The sequence below is a fragment of the Schistocerca gregaria genome, chromosome 3 (genome assembly GCF_023897955.1).
Source record: "Schistocerca gregaria isolate iqSchGreg1 chromosome 3, iqSchGreg1.2, whole genome shotgun sequence".
Taxonomy (NCBI): Eukaryota; Metazoa; Arthropoda; class Insecta; order Orthoptera; family Acrididae; genus Schistocerca; species Schistocerca gregaria.
In genome coordinates, this window is record NC_064922.1 from 416,685,911 (window position 1) to 416,701,977 (window position 16,067).

General features: G+C 41.3%; 1 protein-coding gene across 1 annotated transcript in view; it reads right to left on the reverse strand.

Moving 5' to 3' along the window:
- Nucleotides 1–3,381: 3,381 nt before the first annotated feature.
- LOC126354336 (surfeit locus protein 6 homolog) overlaps nucleotides 3,382–16,067 on the reverse strand; it is a 73,158-nt gene continuing 60,472 nt past the window's right edge. Inside the window, exon 4 of the mRNA XM_050003902.1 lies at nucleotides 3,382–4,475. Coding sequence (XP_049859859.1) covers nucleotides 3,841–4,475 — 635 coding nt within the window. The 3' untranslated portion in view covers nucleotides 3,382–3,840. The remainder of the gene's footprint in view (nucleotides 4,476–16,067) is intronic.

Sequence of the window (16,067 nt, forward strand, 5' to 3'; positions counted from 1 at the left end):
CTCCATCTGCCAATGGCCAGCTTCACACGTCCGTCCACATCAAACCCACCAACAAGCAACAGTACCTCCATTATGTCAGCTGCCACCCATTCCACATCAAACGGTCCCTTCCCTACAGCCTAGGTCTTCGTGGCAAACGAATCTGCTCCAGTCTGGAATCCTTGAACCATTACACCAACAACCTAAAAACAACTTTCGCATCCCGTAATTACCCTCCCGACCTGGTACAGAAGCAAATAACCAGAGCCACTTCCTCATCCCCTCAAACCCAGAACCTCCCACAGAAGAACCACAAAAGTGCCCCACTTGTGACAGGATACTTTCTGGGACTGGATCAGACTCTGAATGTGGCTCTCCAGCAGGGATACGACTTCCTCAAATCCTGCCCTGAAATGAGATCCATCCTTCATGAAATCCTCCCCACTCCACCAAGAGTGTCTTTCGGCCGGCCACCTAACCTTCGTAACCTCTTAGTTCTTCTCTATGAAATCCCCAAACCACCTTCCTTACCCTCTGGCTCCTACCCTTGTAACCGCCCCCCGGTGTAAAACCTGTCCCATGCACCCTCCCACCACCACCTACTCCAGTCCAGTAACCCGGAAGGTGTACACGATCAAAGGCAGAGCCACGTGTGAAAGCACCCACGTCATTTACCAACTGACCAGCCTACACTGTGAAGCTTTCTATGTGGGAATGACCAGCAACAACAGTGTCTGTTGGTAATGAGGATCACCCTGTGGCTAAACATGCCTTGGTGCACGGCCAGCACATCTTGGCGCAGTGTTACACCATCCGAGTTATCTGGATACTTCCCACTAACACCAATCTGTCAGAACTCCGGAGATGGGAACTTGCCCTTCAGTATATCCTCTCTTCTCGATATCCGCCAGGCCTCAACCTCCGCTAATTTCAAGTTGCCGCCGCTCATACCTCACCTGTCTTTCAACAACTTCTTTGCCTCTGTACTTCCGCCTTGACTGACATCTCTGCCTGAACTCTTTGCCTTTACAAATGTCTGCTTGTGTCTGTGTGTGTGCGGATGGATGTGTGTGTGTGCGGATGGATGTGTGTGTGTGTGTGTGTGTGTGTGTGTGTGTGTGTGTGTGCGTGCGTGCGTACGTGCGTGCGTGCGCGCGTGTGTGTACACCTGTCGTTTTTTCCCCCCTAAGGTAAGTCTTTCCGCTCCCGGGATTGGAATGACTCCTTACCCTCTCCCTTAACCTTTCGTCTTTCCCTCTCCTTCCCTCTTTCCTGAAGAAGCAACCATTGGTTCCGAAAGCTAGAATTGTGTGTGTATGTTTGTGTGTTTATTGACCTGCCAGCACTTTTGTTTGGTAAGTCACATCATCTTTGTTTTTAGATATATTTTTCCCACGTGGAACGTTTCCCTGTATTATATTAATACATAATTGAAATCACATGAACAAAGATTCCACGTGGAAAAATGATAGAAAAAATGAAAATAAATGAAAAAGTTAATAGAAATTAAAAGAAATACATTTAAACCAACTGACTGAATAAAAATATGATCAAAGTAATTTTGTAAATATTTAAAAATAAGAAATTTCAAAGCGTCTGATGAGATTGCATTTGAGGACTGCAACTTAACCATTATGCTTCACCACCAGTCTGTTTAACATTTCTATTTTTAAAGCTGCAGAGCATTATGTGAAAAATTTTTTTGCCATTTGCTTGCAAACCAGGGACCACCAGGATGAACAGTGGCAAGGTGTGATACCTTGGACCTTAACCTACATAACCGTATAGATGGTTTCAAAAAGTTGATTCCACCACTGGGGAACTCTCCTTGTCAATATGATGGCTCATTCCGCAAGTGTCTGAGCCTGTTCTGGAACCATGATGCTAGTGCATGTTCATATTCCCAAGTTTTTCATGAGATCTTTATTGAAAAGTTTTTGAGTATCTTGAGTAAGGCACTTTCACTCCCCATCCCTAATAACAAGTACACCATGATGTATGTCATGGATGAATGCTGCCAACTCCACCCCTTAGCCCTTTTACTACCTGTATCATTCTTCCTGTTGCTGGTGTAGCCTTTAAACCCATGGATGTACAGAGTTTTCAAATGCATCTCTTGTACACATATGCCCAATGACCTCCCCTTTTTTAATGCCTTACTTCCTCCACTTATGTTCCTAATCTGTTCTCAGTCCACTGCAGTACAGAAGCCATTAATCAAAAGGGGATTTCTTTGGATATATCTGTTTTGGTGGCACATTTTGGCCAATGAGTGAATTAGTAGGACAATTTGCCTATTCTTCACCATATATTTCCAGTTTCACTCCAGAGTTATCAATTGTTATTACAGACCTCTTTGATACTTTCATGGCAGGTTTCTTTGCATTTTGTCTTTTGTTGTGATGCACACTGTATAGTACATGTTTAACTACTGTTCACCTCTAACTCTTTAACTGAGATTAGTATCTTCAGCTGCTACCAACCTCTGCTAGAACTGGTTTCGAAGCAGCAGCAGCAGCAGCAGCAGCAGCAGCATGATTATTACCACGATTCTTGTCGCAAATACTTGTGTTTAGCAAACTCTATTACCTGTGTTTGTGTGGCAGTGCTGATTTTTACTACAGCTTTCCCAATGTGAGAGCAAAGAAGTTGAGAAGAGAGAGGTTTTTTTTTTGCCCTGGTATATAAAATTCCAATTGCCATTTTAACTCTTGTTTCTTCTAAAAATACAAGGCAAATACAGCTTCTAGGAGGGTGATTACCTGAGCAGTTTACACAGAACCTGGAATTGAACACAGTGACACTGCTTCTTGGGCACATTTCCTGTATGTTGCCTTGTCATTACACCCCAATACATTGTGACCATATCTGTGACACTTACAGCACTGCATCAGATTACATTAAAACAGTTTTTTTTTCCTCTTCCTGCTTCTTCATTTTTCCCCCATAATGAAGACATCAGTATTTTACAGTTCACTACCCACATTCCTCCTCATACTTTGACTTCTGTTACACCTTCCATTTCCCATTTATTTTGTAGTTCAGCGGAGTCAATATCAACGATGTATTTACAACTTATAAAACATTTACAGAAGTTAAAGAGTATTGTGTTTTTCTAGTACTACAGCATACTGACCACAACCACTTCCAATTATAGTTCTAAAATTTTTAATCCTCCAGAGTGAGGTACTTTCTTGAAAGACATATGTTCTCTCTTTATCATATAAATAGCATGCTGTGCCTTGTAGAATAACTAAGGTTTGATTTCCCTGACAAAGTTCCAAGGAGAATTCCACCTCACTAAAGTGGAGAGAGAGAGTGAGGGAAAATAACATTTTTTAAATAATTATTCGTAACTGAAAAATTCAGTTATCTTGAAATGATGTGCAACACCAACCCTGGTCTCAAGCTGATTACAAATTTTATTTTTTCATTTCATACTGTACCAAACATATATTTTTCAATCATTACAAAAAATGTTATGTTTATAAAAAATGTTGTGATAATCATTCAAGAAAAACAAACTAAATCATGAACATGTAAAACTTTTTGGGATGTTGTACTGCATATTCTAAAAAATGTACTACCAACTTATATGTTTTACAAAATAACTTAGATACATCTTAAGTCAACAGCTTTAAATACTTTTCCACAATTTTGTATCACATAAAAATAGCAAAAAAGATAAAAAAGTTAGAGTCTACAGACTTCAATTACCTGCGCAACACCGAGCTATCACTACCTTTGGATTGTACTCATTGTGATAATCTCTGTGAAAATGTACAAAACTTATTGTCACAAACCTTGTCACACATATCTGATAACAACAATACAGAAACAATTTACCAGTACAGATAACTTTCAAAATCCTGGAATAATTCTTCCTTTCTTTGCAGCTTTTTTGAGTTTTGTAAGTTTGTTTTGTTTCTTCCTTGCTTGGATATTTTCCATTCTCTTATTCTGTTTTTCTAGCTGTTGCTGTTTCATTTTCTCATTTCTTGTATCCCACTTCTTTTTGCTCTTGCGTTTTTTCTCAAGTTCTTTACGCACTGACTTTTTGAGTAAGTTTGGATCATCTTTGACCTTGACTCCTTCAGCTTTTTGCAGGGCTGTTTTCCAAGCTGTCCTTTCTTTTATAATTTTTGCCTTTTCAGTCTCACCTTCTGATTCCAAATGTTTAAGCTTCTCATTCTGTTTCTCTAGTTTTTGTAGTATTTTCCTTGGGTCTTTTGGCTCTTTAGCCTTCTTAGAAACTGCGGCAGGTGCTGATGCAGACTCTGAGAAATCAAATTTATTAAAAACAAGCTTTCCTTCTTCATTATATATTTGTTTTACTGGCTTTGATGTACTCCCCACTTCATTCTTAAGGGCAGCTTTGTTCAAGTTCCTCTTTAACAACTTCTTCTTGAGGGTATTCTCTTCTTTCTTTCTTTTCTTGTTGAGTCTATTCTTCAATCCCTTCTTAATGAGTTTGTCCTTGTACACAAGGCGTTTGCCTGAAAAAGCCCATTACAAAAGATTTATTTTAATGAAAGTGTTAATGAAAGTTTCAGGCTTACTTTTCAATTCAAATGCTGAAACAACAGAATTATAAAACAGTACATGAAAAACACACATCAATTATAATCTTGTCGCCGCGCAGAGTAGCCCCGAGGTTTGAGATGCCATGTCACAGAGTGTGTAAGTCTAGGGACCGATGACTTCAGCAGTTTGGTCCCTTAGGAATTCACACACATTTGAACATTTGAATACTCTTGTCAGGTGATTCAGCAAACTGAAATCTCAAGTGAAGATGGTGGCCAAATGGACTGCTGAAATACTGTGCCAAAATGACTAGGATCCAGCTGCAGACCTGACAAGAATATAATGAATCAATATACGATACCAGAAAGTTCACACAATCATAAATATACAAGGTCATTGTTAACCACTTTAACCTTGAATGGATTAACCCATAAAATCCAGACTGAGTTAATATTAACTAGGAGGTATTTTGAGGAAATCTACTTGTCATATTTTTTATAAAAACAAAGCAATTAAGTTACAAGCCAGAAAGTTCCCATGGGCAGTATCAAAAACTTGAATAAAACCTTTTTGGGGTATTAGGTTTTGAAAAACAACAGGAATTTATTAAAAACAAACTTAAGTATATTCAATGGATAACTTGGATGGAACAACAAATGCTATCACTTGATCATGAAAGAACACAGAAATAATTCACTTACAAAAGTGTTCAACATCTTATAGGGATCGTGAAGTAAAAAAAAAAATGAGAAGACTGTCTCAGTTTGAGTAAGTTCAGAGAAAGAAACTTCCTATGGTCAAATGTTCATATGGGACAACCATGATAATCTGAAATCTGTCTGTCTGGATCAGGATTGAATAACAGCCCTTTCTGATCACAAGCACAGCTTATTATCACACTCCCACTCTATGCATAGCTACATACAAGATGACTTTGCTAAGTTGGGATGAATTGCTGGCAATGATCCCTAAGAGGATAAGGAGTAAAACAGGTTATAGGGACATAAGGCCAGAGATGTATTCTAAAAGAGAAAAACCCACATGAAGGTGGAAATAAAAGATCTTTGACAGTATAGATTTCAATGATTGAAAGTACACACGAGAACATATCACAGAAGAGGAAATGTTTTATCGGTACTAATATTTTATCTCCACATTCTTAAGAGGGCAGTAATGTTTATCATGATCACTACCACTATGGTATCACTTACAATACACACAGATCTTATTACCTATCGACTTGCCTCTGTGGCGACTCTGTGGCATAGGCACCATGTGTGTGAGTGTGGAACTAAAACATTAATATACACAGAACATTCCCACTAACCTCATATGTTCACATGTGTACTTTTAATCACTGAAATCTACACTATCAAAGATTTTTTACCTCCAACTTAAAGAGGGTGTACCCCACTTGGAACATACCTCTGACCAAACGTCCATATGACCCTTTTTGTTCCTTATCCTCTCAGGGATCTGCAGTTTGTTTCCACTTGGAACAACCATCCTGTTTTACACAGAGCATCCATAATTAAAGCTGCAGTTTCAAATGCTACAGAAAGAGAACCACTGCTCAGAATGATGTCAAATTTGGATGCATATTATTGATGCAGAGGGAAAGAAAAAAAAAATTGACCAACAGATGGTGCTGTGCATCAGAATATGCACACCAGATGCGCAAGATGCACAGCACATGGCTGTTCCTCCATTTGTGTCTAAGACACCCAATATGACTCTCTCTATGTAGGACTGTACAATGCTGTAAAGCTGTTTTACAGGAACAGTGACTGCACGCCAGCAGCCCTTCAGAAGTTCTGGGTACCCAAGGCTATGAAAAAACTAAGACAAATGTTTGCTCTGGAATTTCTTGCTGGTATGGAAGTGGACAATGAATGGCCATAGAATATTCTGTGAACAGATGAAGCCCATTTCTATCTCCAATGAAATGTCAATAAGGAGGACTGAAAAATATGGGCAACAGAAAATCAGCACACACATCAACCATTACCACTTCATTCTGCATAGGTGACTGTGAGGTGCAGGTTGACAGCATCTTTTATTGCAAGGCTGTGTTTTTTCAAGAAGACAAGTCACTTGGGTCCTGTTACTTGTACCGTCACTAGTAAATACTACAACAGTTGTTTGCCCGCCAACATCATTCCAATCCTTCAACAGCACGGACATGTGATGTGGGTAGTCTCATTTTTATGCAAAATAGCACTTTGCAGATTGCACAGCCAGTGAAGCAATTGCTGCAGAGGCATTTTGGAAATGCCAGATTTATCAAGCTATCATTTCCTTACAGCCTAGCCATCCGGATTACCTGATCTTAATCTGTGATTATGGCTTTGGGGTTACCTGAAAGATAAGGTGTTCAGTGTTCCAGTTTCCAACATAGCTGAATTGAAGGCATCCACTGTGTAAGACATTCTGAACATGACCCTCAAGACACACTGATCTGTTCTGGAACATGTTTCTCAATTTCAACTTGGGGCAGAAAATGCTGGATAGCATATTGAACACATTTTATGTCAAGTCTCATGACAATCAGAAACCAATGTCATTTTACTTTTTTACTGGTTTCAGTCTCCTACAGTTAAAAACTGACTTTTTCCTATCCAATGTGGTACTACCTTGGTGTGGTGGGTGGGCTTAACTTACTAACAGTGTCACAACTGCTGACTGGCAAATTTTTGCAATCATGCACAATGAACAGTATGGATGACATAATGTGCAAATCAAACCATAGCTGTCGAATTGTGATTCATCTGTCGTTTGTAGCCACCCTCATTTACCTTACGACATTTACAGCATCATCTTTTGGTAAAATTTTCATTAAATTTCTTTATTATAAGGAAGGATATGAATACAGCAATCAGTCAAAATCTCATTGATTTTTTTATTTTTCTTGTATATCCAGATTCCAGCTCTGAATAGCCATCTTCAGTACATTTCACTGAGTTATAATCCAACAAAATCCCGGCAGTACATGTCATCATACGAATTTATTGGTGTACAGGCACTGAGCTTCCTCCTGCCTGTACACCAATAAAGTCATATGGTGTTATGTATTGATGGGTGTTTGTTGAATTATATCTCACTCAAATCAACTGAAGATGGCTATTTTAGCTAAAATCTAGATATGCAAGAATAATAAAGAGAATCTTGGGGATTGCGACTGATTGCTGTATTGCACAGTGTGTGTGCACAACAATTCCATATAGAGTCAAAGTTGATAGAAATTTTGTTTTTGTTCCACAACATCTACACACACACACATACACACACACACACACACACACACACACACACACACGAGCTTGTAGAGCCAGTAGTGGCTACTTCCTCTGGCTTCTGGCAGAAAGGTTAAAAGAAAGGAAGAGTGACGAAGAGGTGTGTGTGTGTGTGTGTGTGTGTGTGTGTGTGTGTGTGTGTGTGTGTGTGTGTTTTAGAGTTTATGGGCACTCGACTAAAATTGTTGTTACACAGTAAGGAGAACACCTATAAAATGACACTTATTCACTCACTCCCACCTCACTCTCATTGACCCACAGAATTACTGCAAGTTGGACAAATCACAAAACCTTAAAACTCTAACCACATTTGTTTTAATGTCACTTAAAATAGAGGGCAGATCTGCTGGTAAATCTGCTGCTCCCCTCTTGTACAAAAATAAAACACAGTCTTGTGGCGCACCATGATCTCAATGCAACAAGCACCACATATTATAAGGTTGTCGCAATGGAGCGAAAGCCATGCATCAGAGGACTGTTGCCTATGCGAAGATGAATAAGGAAGACCTCATTTGGCTGAAAGGAGGTACATCATGGCTGCGTAGTGGGCTTTACTAGATGCAGCTTATTGTCAATCATTTCCAGTCACTTGTCTTTCATTAATGCATAACTCTATACCTCAACAGCGAGGTGATGGCATGCATGGGGTAGCACACTGAAATGACTGAGGATCATTACATGCCTCCTTGGCTGCTACATCCACTGTCTCATTTCCCGCAATACCCATGCGCTCTGGTAGCAAGCAGAAAGACACCCTCCCCTTTCCCAGCCATTGTAGTTGGAGAAGGGCATCTTGGATATTCTGGATTACTTTCTCTGCTAGGTACAAATGTTGCAGACATTGAAGGGTAATCAGAGAATCTCAACGGACAAGGAATTTAGCACTCTAAGGATGTATCATTTGCTCCAGTTTCCACAAGATCAAATACAGTTCTGCGTTGAAGATAGTTAAGCCCAAGGCAATCAGACCTTGAAGACAAGATCAGGGAAAACAACATGGCAACTAACAAAGGCCCCTGTTTTGACCCATCTGTGAAGACAGCTGTAGTGCTCAGTTAAAATACCAAAATGTAATGTATTAAAAACATATGCAAGAGTGCAGTCTCTGCTGTACTGCAACAAATCTAAAATTACTCAGTGCCTCTGCAGTATCAGGTTGGCAGACAGTTAAAATCCTGGCTTTGGGGTTGTAAATGCTCCACACCAACAGATACCAGCACATGCTGTACGCGGATCCCAAATGGACTTGTTGCTCGTGGATGATTGGAGAAAACGCATTACTTAAGCAGATGAGCAACAGTAAGATATGCAGGTGGAGCCGGAGCTGTGAGGCATGAGGAGCTGCCGCCGGATGGTGAGTGGTGGTTCCCCAGCCACAGCACAGAAATGCGTGTGGGGGCTGGTCCTGTAAGCACATACAGCCACCCTAATCCCCGCATTGTGGATAGTATTTATGATCTTCAGGAGGGAGGGCCTCACCGACTCACACACTGTGCACCTGTAGTTTAATACACAATAGCCTCATAAAACTGAAGCAGACATGCCCTGTATGCTGCCCAAAACCTGTTGCCACAACACTTTAAGACATTCAGTGTCTTCTGGCTTTCAGGTCTCTCGGGTGTGGTAACAACAACAGTTTGGAGTCAGTCACAAATGAGGCCCAGAAATGTCACTTGAGTCTTTAAAATGTGGAATGATATCCCTCATATGCAAGACAGATCGTCCAGAAATAAGAAGTTTTGTACAATAATCCTTACAGTAGACAGGATACTGTTTATGGCTATGGCAAAGATGGTTGCGCTTAAAACACTGCCTTGAGGGATGCCATACTCCTGCTCAAATTGATCTGACAGTGTGTCATCAACTCATGACCTAAAATTTAAGCATTTAGACAGGAAAGACTATATGAGAATGGGGAGATGGCCACAAGAGTTTCACTGATGCAGTTTGCATGAGAACACACGGTCTGCAAGTAGTATCGTAAACCTTAGTGATATTAAAGAAAGAATACACCAATACAATGATACTTATGTAAGAACGCCAGCTGAATAGCTGCCTCTAGCAGGGTTACATTTTCGACGGTGGACCGATACTTCTGGAATCCACTTTGAGAGTGGCTAAGGAGTTTCCTGGTCTCTAAAAAGCAGACCAGACAATGGTTAACCATTCGCTCCAGGATCTTTCCTACACAGCTCGTCATGGCAATACTCTGGTAGTTACTGGGATATGTGCAGTCCTCTCCTAGTTTGAGGAGAGGTATCAGATTTGCATCTCTTCTCGAGCTGGGGAAGTGACCTGCCTGCCATATCAAATTAAAACATACAAGGAGTATTTCTTTTGACAGTCCTGGCACTCCTGGTGCATGCAGTACTGGATTTGGTCATGATCATGTGCAGTATCACAAGTCTCAGACAGTGCCAATTCCAGCTCCCACATGGAGAAAGGGTAGTTGAAAGAGAGAAAATTTTGGGATCTGAGGTCAAATTTTCCCCTCTCTACAGTCACACGATACTGACGAAATGCCAGATCCTGGCTGGTATTGACAGTAGTTTCTGCAAAATGCTTGCCAGCATCTGACCAATATCTCCTGGTGCTTTATGGAGACATCCCTGTTTCACTTCTGCTACTATTGGTTAACAACTGTGTTTACCAGGTATCTTTCTGATGGCTTCCTGTACTTTTGTAGAACAAATGGAATAGTTGAAGAAAACCAGGAATGCTTGCCATGACCTTTTATTGCTCTCCTTAACTACCTGTTGAGCCTTGGATTTGCGACCCAAAATGCTGTGAGGTGGGCTGCCTTTGGGCAGTACTTAAATCATCAAAGAGCCACATGCCTGGCCCAGATTGCTGAGTGGCACTCACCAGTCGAGCGAGGTACAAGTTGCCTCCTAAGGTAACCAGAGGACTTTGCAATGGGTAAGTCACCAGCATGATAGATCACTCGTGTGATGTTGTCCACCCATCCCTGGATGCCGTCATGGTGTTCAAACACAGCCAGCTGGCTGAATAGCATTCAGTTAGTCCTGCTGACCATCCATTTTGGTGGCTTCTGTTCAAGTAATGCTAAATCCAGTAGGTGAATGCGGAGGGGGAAATGGTCACTGGAATGAAGTTGTTCATAGCTTCCCACTGACCAGGATCCACAAGGGCTGGAGGGCAGAAAGAATGGTCGATGGCTGTAAATGACCCAGTAGTAACACAGAAAAAGAGTTGAAGTACCTGTGTTGAGGATGCACAGTTCATGAGATGTTATGAGGCTCCCCAAAACCTGACCCTGAAGGCAAGTAGAGGTCGAGTCCCACAATACATGATGGGCACTGCAGTCTACCAGTAGGAGAAATGGCAGGGGAGTTGTTCCAGAAGATTTGAGAGAGTCTCAGAGAGTATTGCATCTTTCAGAGCAGATACAGTGAGCAAACCGTCATCCTCTGACACAGAAGAATTTCAATGGCAACTGCTTGGATGTCAGTCACCAGGGGGACAGCAGAGGGGTTGTATGCTTTATTGACAAACACAGCGACTTCATCATTGGCCTTTTCCTCAATCAGGATATCCTGGCGATAGAATGTATAGCCCCACAGTACAGTGGCATCAAATACTTTAAAATCCATTTCCTGCAAACACAAGCACAGGGGACATTCCTTTTCTAGGAGTTTCATTTCCTCCATGTGTCCTGAACCCATTAATGTTCCACTGTAGTATAGGAGCCATCTATCACAGGGTTAGCACTTCCATCCTGACTCTGTTGGGGAGGGGAGCCTGCTATGGATGGAGGCTTAGTCTTGGAGCGAGATGAATGCCCCAGTCACACATCAAAGTCCATCGCCTCTGAAGAAGATTGAGAGAGACGTCAGAGAGGATGACGTTGACATCAGTCTGACTGTGTACTTCCCATATCTGTCAGTGGGCTACTATTTGTCTTTGGTATTGATGTTTGTTTGTCTGTGGCAGCTTCAGAGCACAAATGTGGGACTGGTAGTGGCAGTGCTGATGGTGGACAAGACTTGATCTTTGGAGGGCAGGGAGTTCCACAAGGTCAGCAACTATAGACTTTTCTGAATGGGAGAGGAAGGACAAGCTTTGAAATTCCTGAAGCAGCACAAGTACATTGACAAATGCTGGTACTAGTACTGATATTAGCAACCTCTGTGTAGCAGCACTGGCTTTCTGCACTCGTTGTTTAACTGAAGTAAAGTACTTGGCAAACATTCAGGGTAGCACTGCTTTATACATCTTTTTCGTTTCATTATACGGGATGTGCTTTATAGTCTTAAGCTCTTGTACCTTTCATTCTTCAAGAGACAAGTTGCAGTCCCAACTACAAGCTGGATGATCACCAAAGCAATTCGCACTCCTTGAGAATAGTAGGCTCAAGGCATTGGCATTGCACTATTGGGTTGGGGAGATAAGGCCACTTGCTGATGCAAAGGAAGCCTGCTCTAATGTGCTATGGAAGTTTCGTGCTGCTGAATATCAGGATTAAGGAGTTGGATTTGACAAGACTGCCATCCACTCTTTTTGTGATGTTCTGCACATTGACTATTCCTTCCTGGGCTCACTCAATTTTTCGGTTTTTCTTTGGGTATGTCCACCAGATCCTTGCATTTAACAACATCTTTGCTATAATTCAAAGTGGTGTGGAGCTCAATTACCATGCCATACTCTCCAAGGCATTTGACTTTCTGTAAGTCATTGCTTGCTGGGAATCAGAAGTTTTGTCCATAGTTTCCCACTTCATAATCAATTGATTTATTTTATTGTCCCTGCGATGGCCTCTAAACCCTTTAGAACGTAAAACAGGGAGACTTTCCAAGGGTTCCCCATCAATAATACCTTCTGTCCTGCAGCATTCATTCTGTTACTAAATACCAAACTACTTTTAATAGCTCCAGAATCTGGAGGGCTTGTCATAGGAGGCCTCTTGTGCGATTGTGTGTTGGTACCTCCAAGCAGTCTACCCATTCCACTGAGAGGAGGAAAAGATTTCGAAGGGCCCATCTTGGTCCCATGAGCAGCTAGGGTAATACAAATATCCACCTAAACACAGCCCTTTGTGCCTCGAAATCCCGATGGCCAACCCAAGATCCCCGTTCCCTGTGACACACACAACTTTAATGTACTGAAAAAGCAATAGAGTGAAAAGCTAAAAGCATTTTACAGGGTGTAACAGAAATATATGGCCAAACTTTCAGGAAACATTCCTCACATACAGATGAATTAAGTGTGTTACATGGACATGGGTCCATAAATGCTTTATTTTGAGGATACTGCTCATTCTCTACTTGTTCTCATAATCACATTACTCTTGGGAATCATGCAGAAACAGAATATACCAGCATTACACGAAACATTTTCTTACATATGTTCAAAATATCTCCCGGTTATTTTTTGTTAGAATGTACAGTAAGTTGTAATTCTTAGTTTCACCACCAGTGTTTGTTATTCCAATAGGACAAATGTTATTTTTACATGTGACTCACTTCACTGTTTATGTTTACATGCAGCTAACCGCACTGCTCTACTCACTTTTTTTTGCATCAAGCATGTAGAATCAACTGTTTAGTGTTCATCACTGACTTGGTTTCTGATACAGTGCAATTGAATTGTTATCAAATGCAGAGTTGGCAGATGCTTATTTGCAATATAAATTAGCAGGTTGTAATGGTCATGGTACTAAATGTTTGTATTGGGAGAAATTTCCAGAATGACAGTGACCTGATAGGAGGACATGAAGCAATTGAGCATTGTCTTTGGGAGCATGGGACATTTAAGTCTGCCTCTTGCAACAGGGGGAGGCCTTGAAGGATGAGGACACCTCAACTGGAGCGTAAACTTCTTCATGGAGTTGACAACAGCCCAAGTGTCAGTGCAAGACAATTAGCTGCAACAAGAAATGCTGATACTATGACTGGAGAGCACTATATGAGAACCTGCTGTACCTGTACCACGAACAGCGAGTGTAGGTACTATCAACAGCTGATTTTCCCAGACAGGTACACTTCTGAAAATGGTTCATTCAGCAATGCATCAACTCTCACTTTAATGCAAATGTGTCATCCACTAATGAGGCTTTGTTCCAGTGTGATCATATTGTAAATTTTCACAATCGGCATGTACAGGCTATCAAGAATTGTCATAAAATTGTGCAATCATGTTATTAACAAAGATTTTCTGTCAAGGTTGGGGCCACATTTGTTGGCAAATGTATGACAGGATGTCATGGTCTCCCATCCAGGCTCAGTGGAGTAACTTACATCTACATCAACATATATACTTCACTAGCCACCAAGCGGAGTGTGGTGGAGGGCACAAGGAGGGCACAATTTGTGCCAAAGTCATATCCCCCCCCCCCCACTGTTCCACTCGCGGATCGCGCGAGGGAAAAATGACTGTCTGAACGCCTTAGTACGAGCTCTTATTTCACTTATCTTTGAATGGTGATCATTGCGCGATTTGAAAGTTGGTGGTAATAATATATGCTCTACATTCTCGGTGAAGATCAGATTTCGGAATTTAATGAGCAGCCCCTTCTGTATAGCGCACCATCTATCTGCAAGTGTGACCCACTTCAAACTTTCTATGAGATTTGTAACGCTCTCACGATGGCTAAATGTACCAGTCACGAATGTTGCCGCTCTTCTTTGGATCTTCTCAATCTCTTGACTCAGACCCATCTGGTAAGGGGCCCACACAGACAAACAATACTAAAAGACTGGACTAACTAATGTATTGTAAGCTATTTCCTTTGTTGAAGGACTGCATCACTTCAGGATTCTACCAATAAACTGTAATCTAGAGTTCGCCTTAGCTGTTACTTGTGTAATCTGATCATTCCATTTGAGATCATTTCAAATAGTTACACCTAGATACTTGACGGATATTACCGCTGCCAAAGACTGGGCATTTATTTTGTACTCTTACATTAATGGGGATTTTCGCCTTGTTATAGGCAGTAGGTTACACTTACTAATATTAAAACATTGAAAGATAACTGCCAGCCATTACACCACACATTTATTTTCTGCAAATCCTCATTGATTTGTTCACAACTTTAGTGTGATACTACTTTCCTGTAGACTACAGCATCATCGGCAAACAGTCCAAGGCCGCTATCAATACCATCAACCAGATGGTAAAAAGCAGAGGACCTATTACGCTGCCCTGGGGCACACCTGAAGTCATCCTGTTCAGGACGACATACTGCTCCCTGTCTGTTAAACTTTCTATCCAATCGCATATGTCATCAGATAGACCTTAAGCACGCACTTTTTGCAGCACGCGACAGTGCTGCAGAACTGATTCGAATGACTTTCAAGAGTCGAGAAATATGGCATCGACCTGGGAGCAGGTATCTAGAGCTGCTTGTATATCATGAACAAAGAGGGCCATCTGTGTCTCACGACTGCTGTTTCCTAAAACCATGCTGGTTTCTGCAGATGAGCTTCTCTGAGTCTAGAAAAGTCATTATGTCTGAACACAAAATATGTTCCATGATCCTACAACAAATCGATCCCAGTGAAATTGGCCGGTAATTATGTGCACCTGATTTTCTACCCTTTTTATAGATTGCTATGACCTGGGCCTTCTTCCGGTCTCGTGGAACTTTCCGCTGTTCCAATGATCTCTGATAGATGATGGATAAGAATGATGCTATATTTGTAGCATAGTCAACATAAAATCTTACAGGGATACCATCTAGGCTAGAGGCCTTCCTGGAGTCTAAGGATCTTAACTGTTTTACAATCCCAGATACACTAAACACTATGTCAGCCATCCTTTCGTTTGTTCGATATGTTCTGCTAGATGTGCCTTTACGATTGCAGCAAAATGTACTTCATGCACGATGGAAGAACTCCCAATTTCGGTGTTAATGTTCATAGGTTTCTAAATAAAAACTCCATAACAACAATCAAACAATGGAAATTCCAAGAAGGAATATCAACAGTGTAGGAAAAGACAGATTGCTACTTACCACAATGAAGACATGTCTAGTTGTAGACAAATACAATTAAAAGACACTTACATAAAGCTTTCATCAGTAAAGGAGAGACACACACCATTCGCCTACACAAGAAAGCACACCTCGTGCACACACGATCACCAACTCCAGCATCTCGGATCGGAATGCAACATCATGTGGGATGCAAGTAGCAATCTGGAAGGTGCACGGAAGAGAAAGGTGTGATGTACAGGTGGGGACAGAGACAAACACTGCCCGGTGGAGCATGCACGGACTAGAATGCCAACAGGTGCAGCATCAGGAAGCTG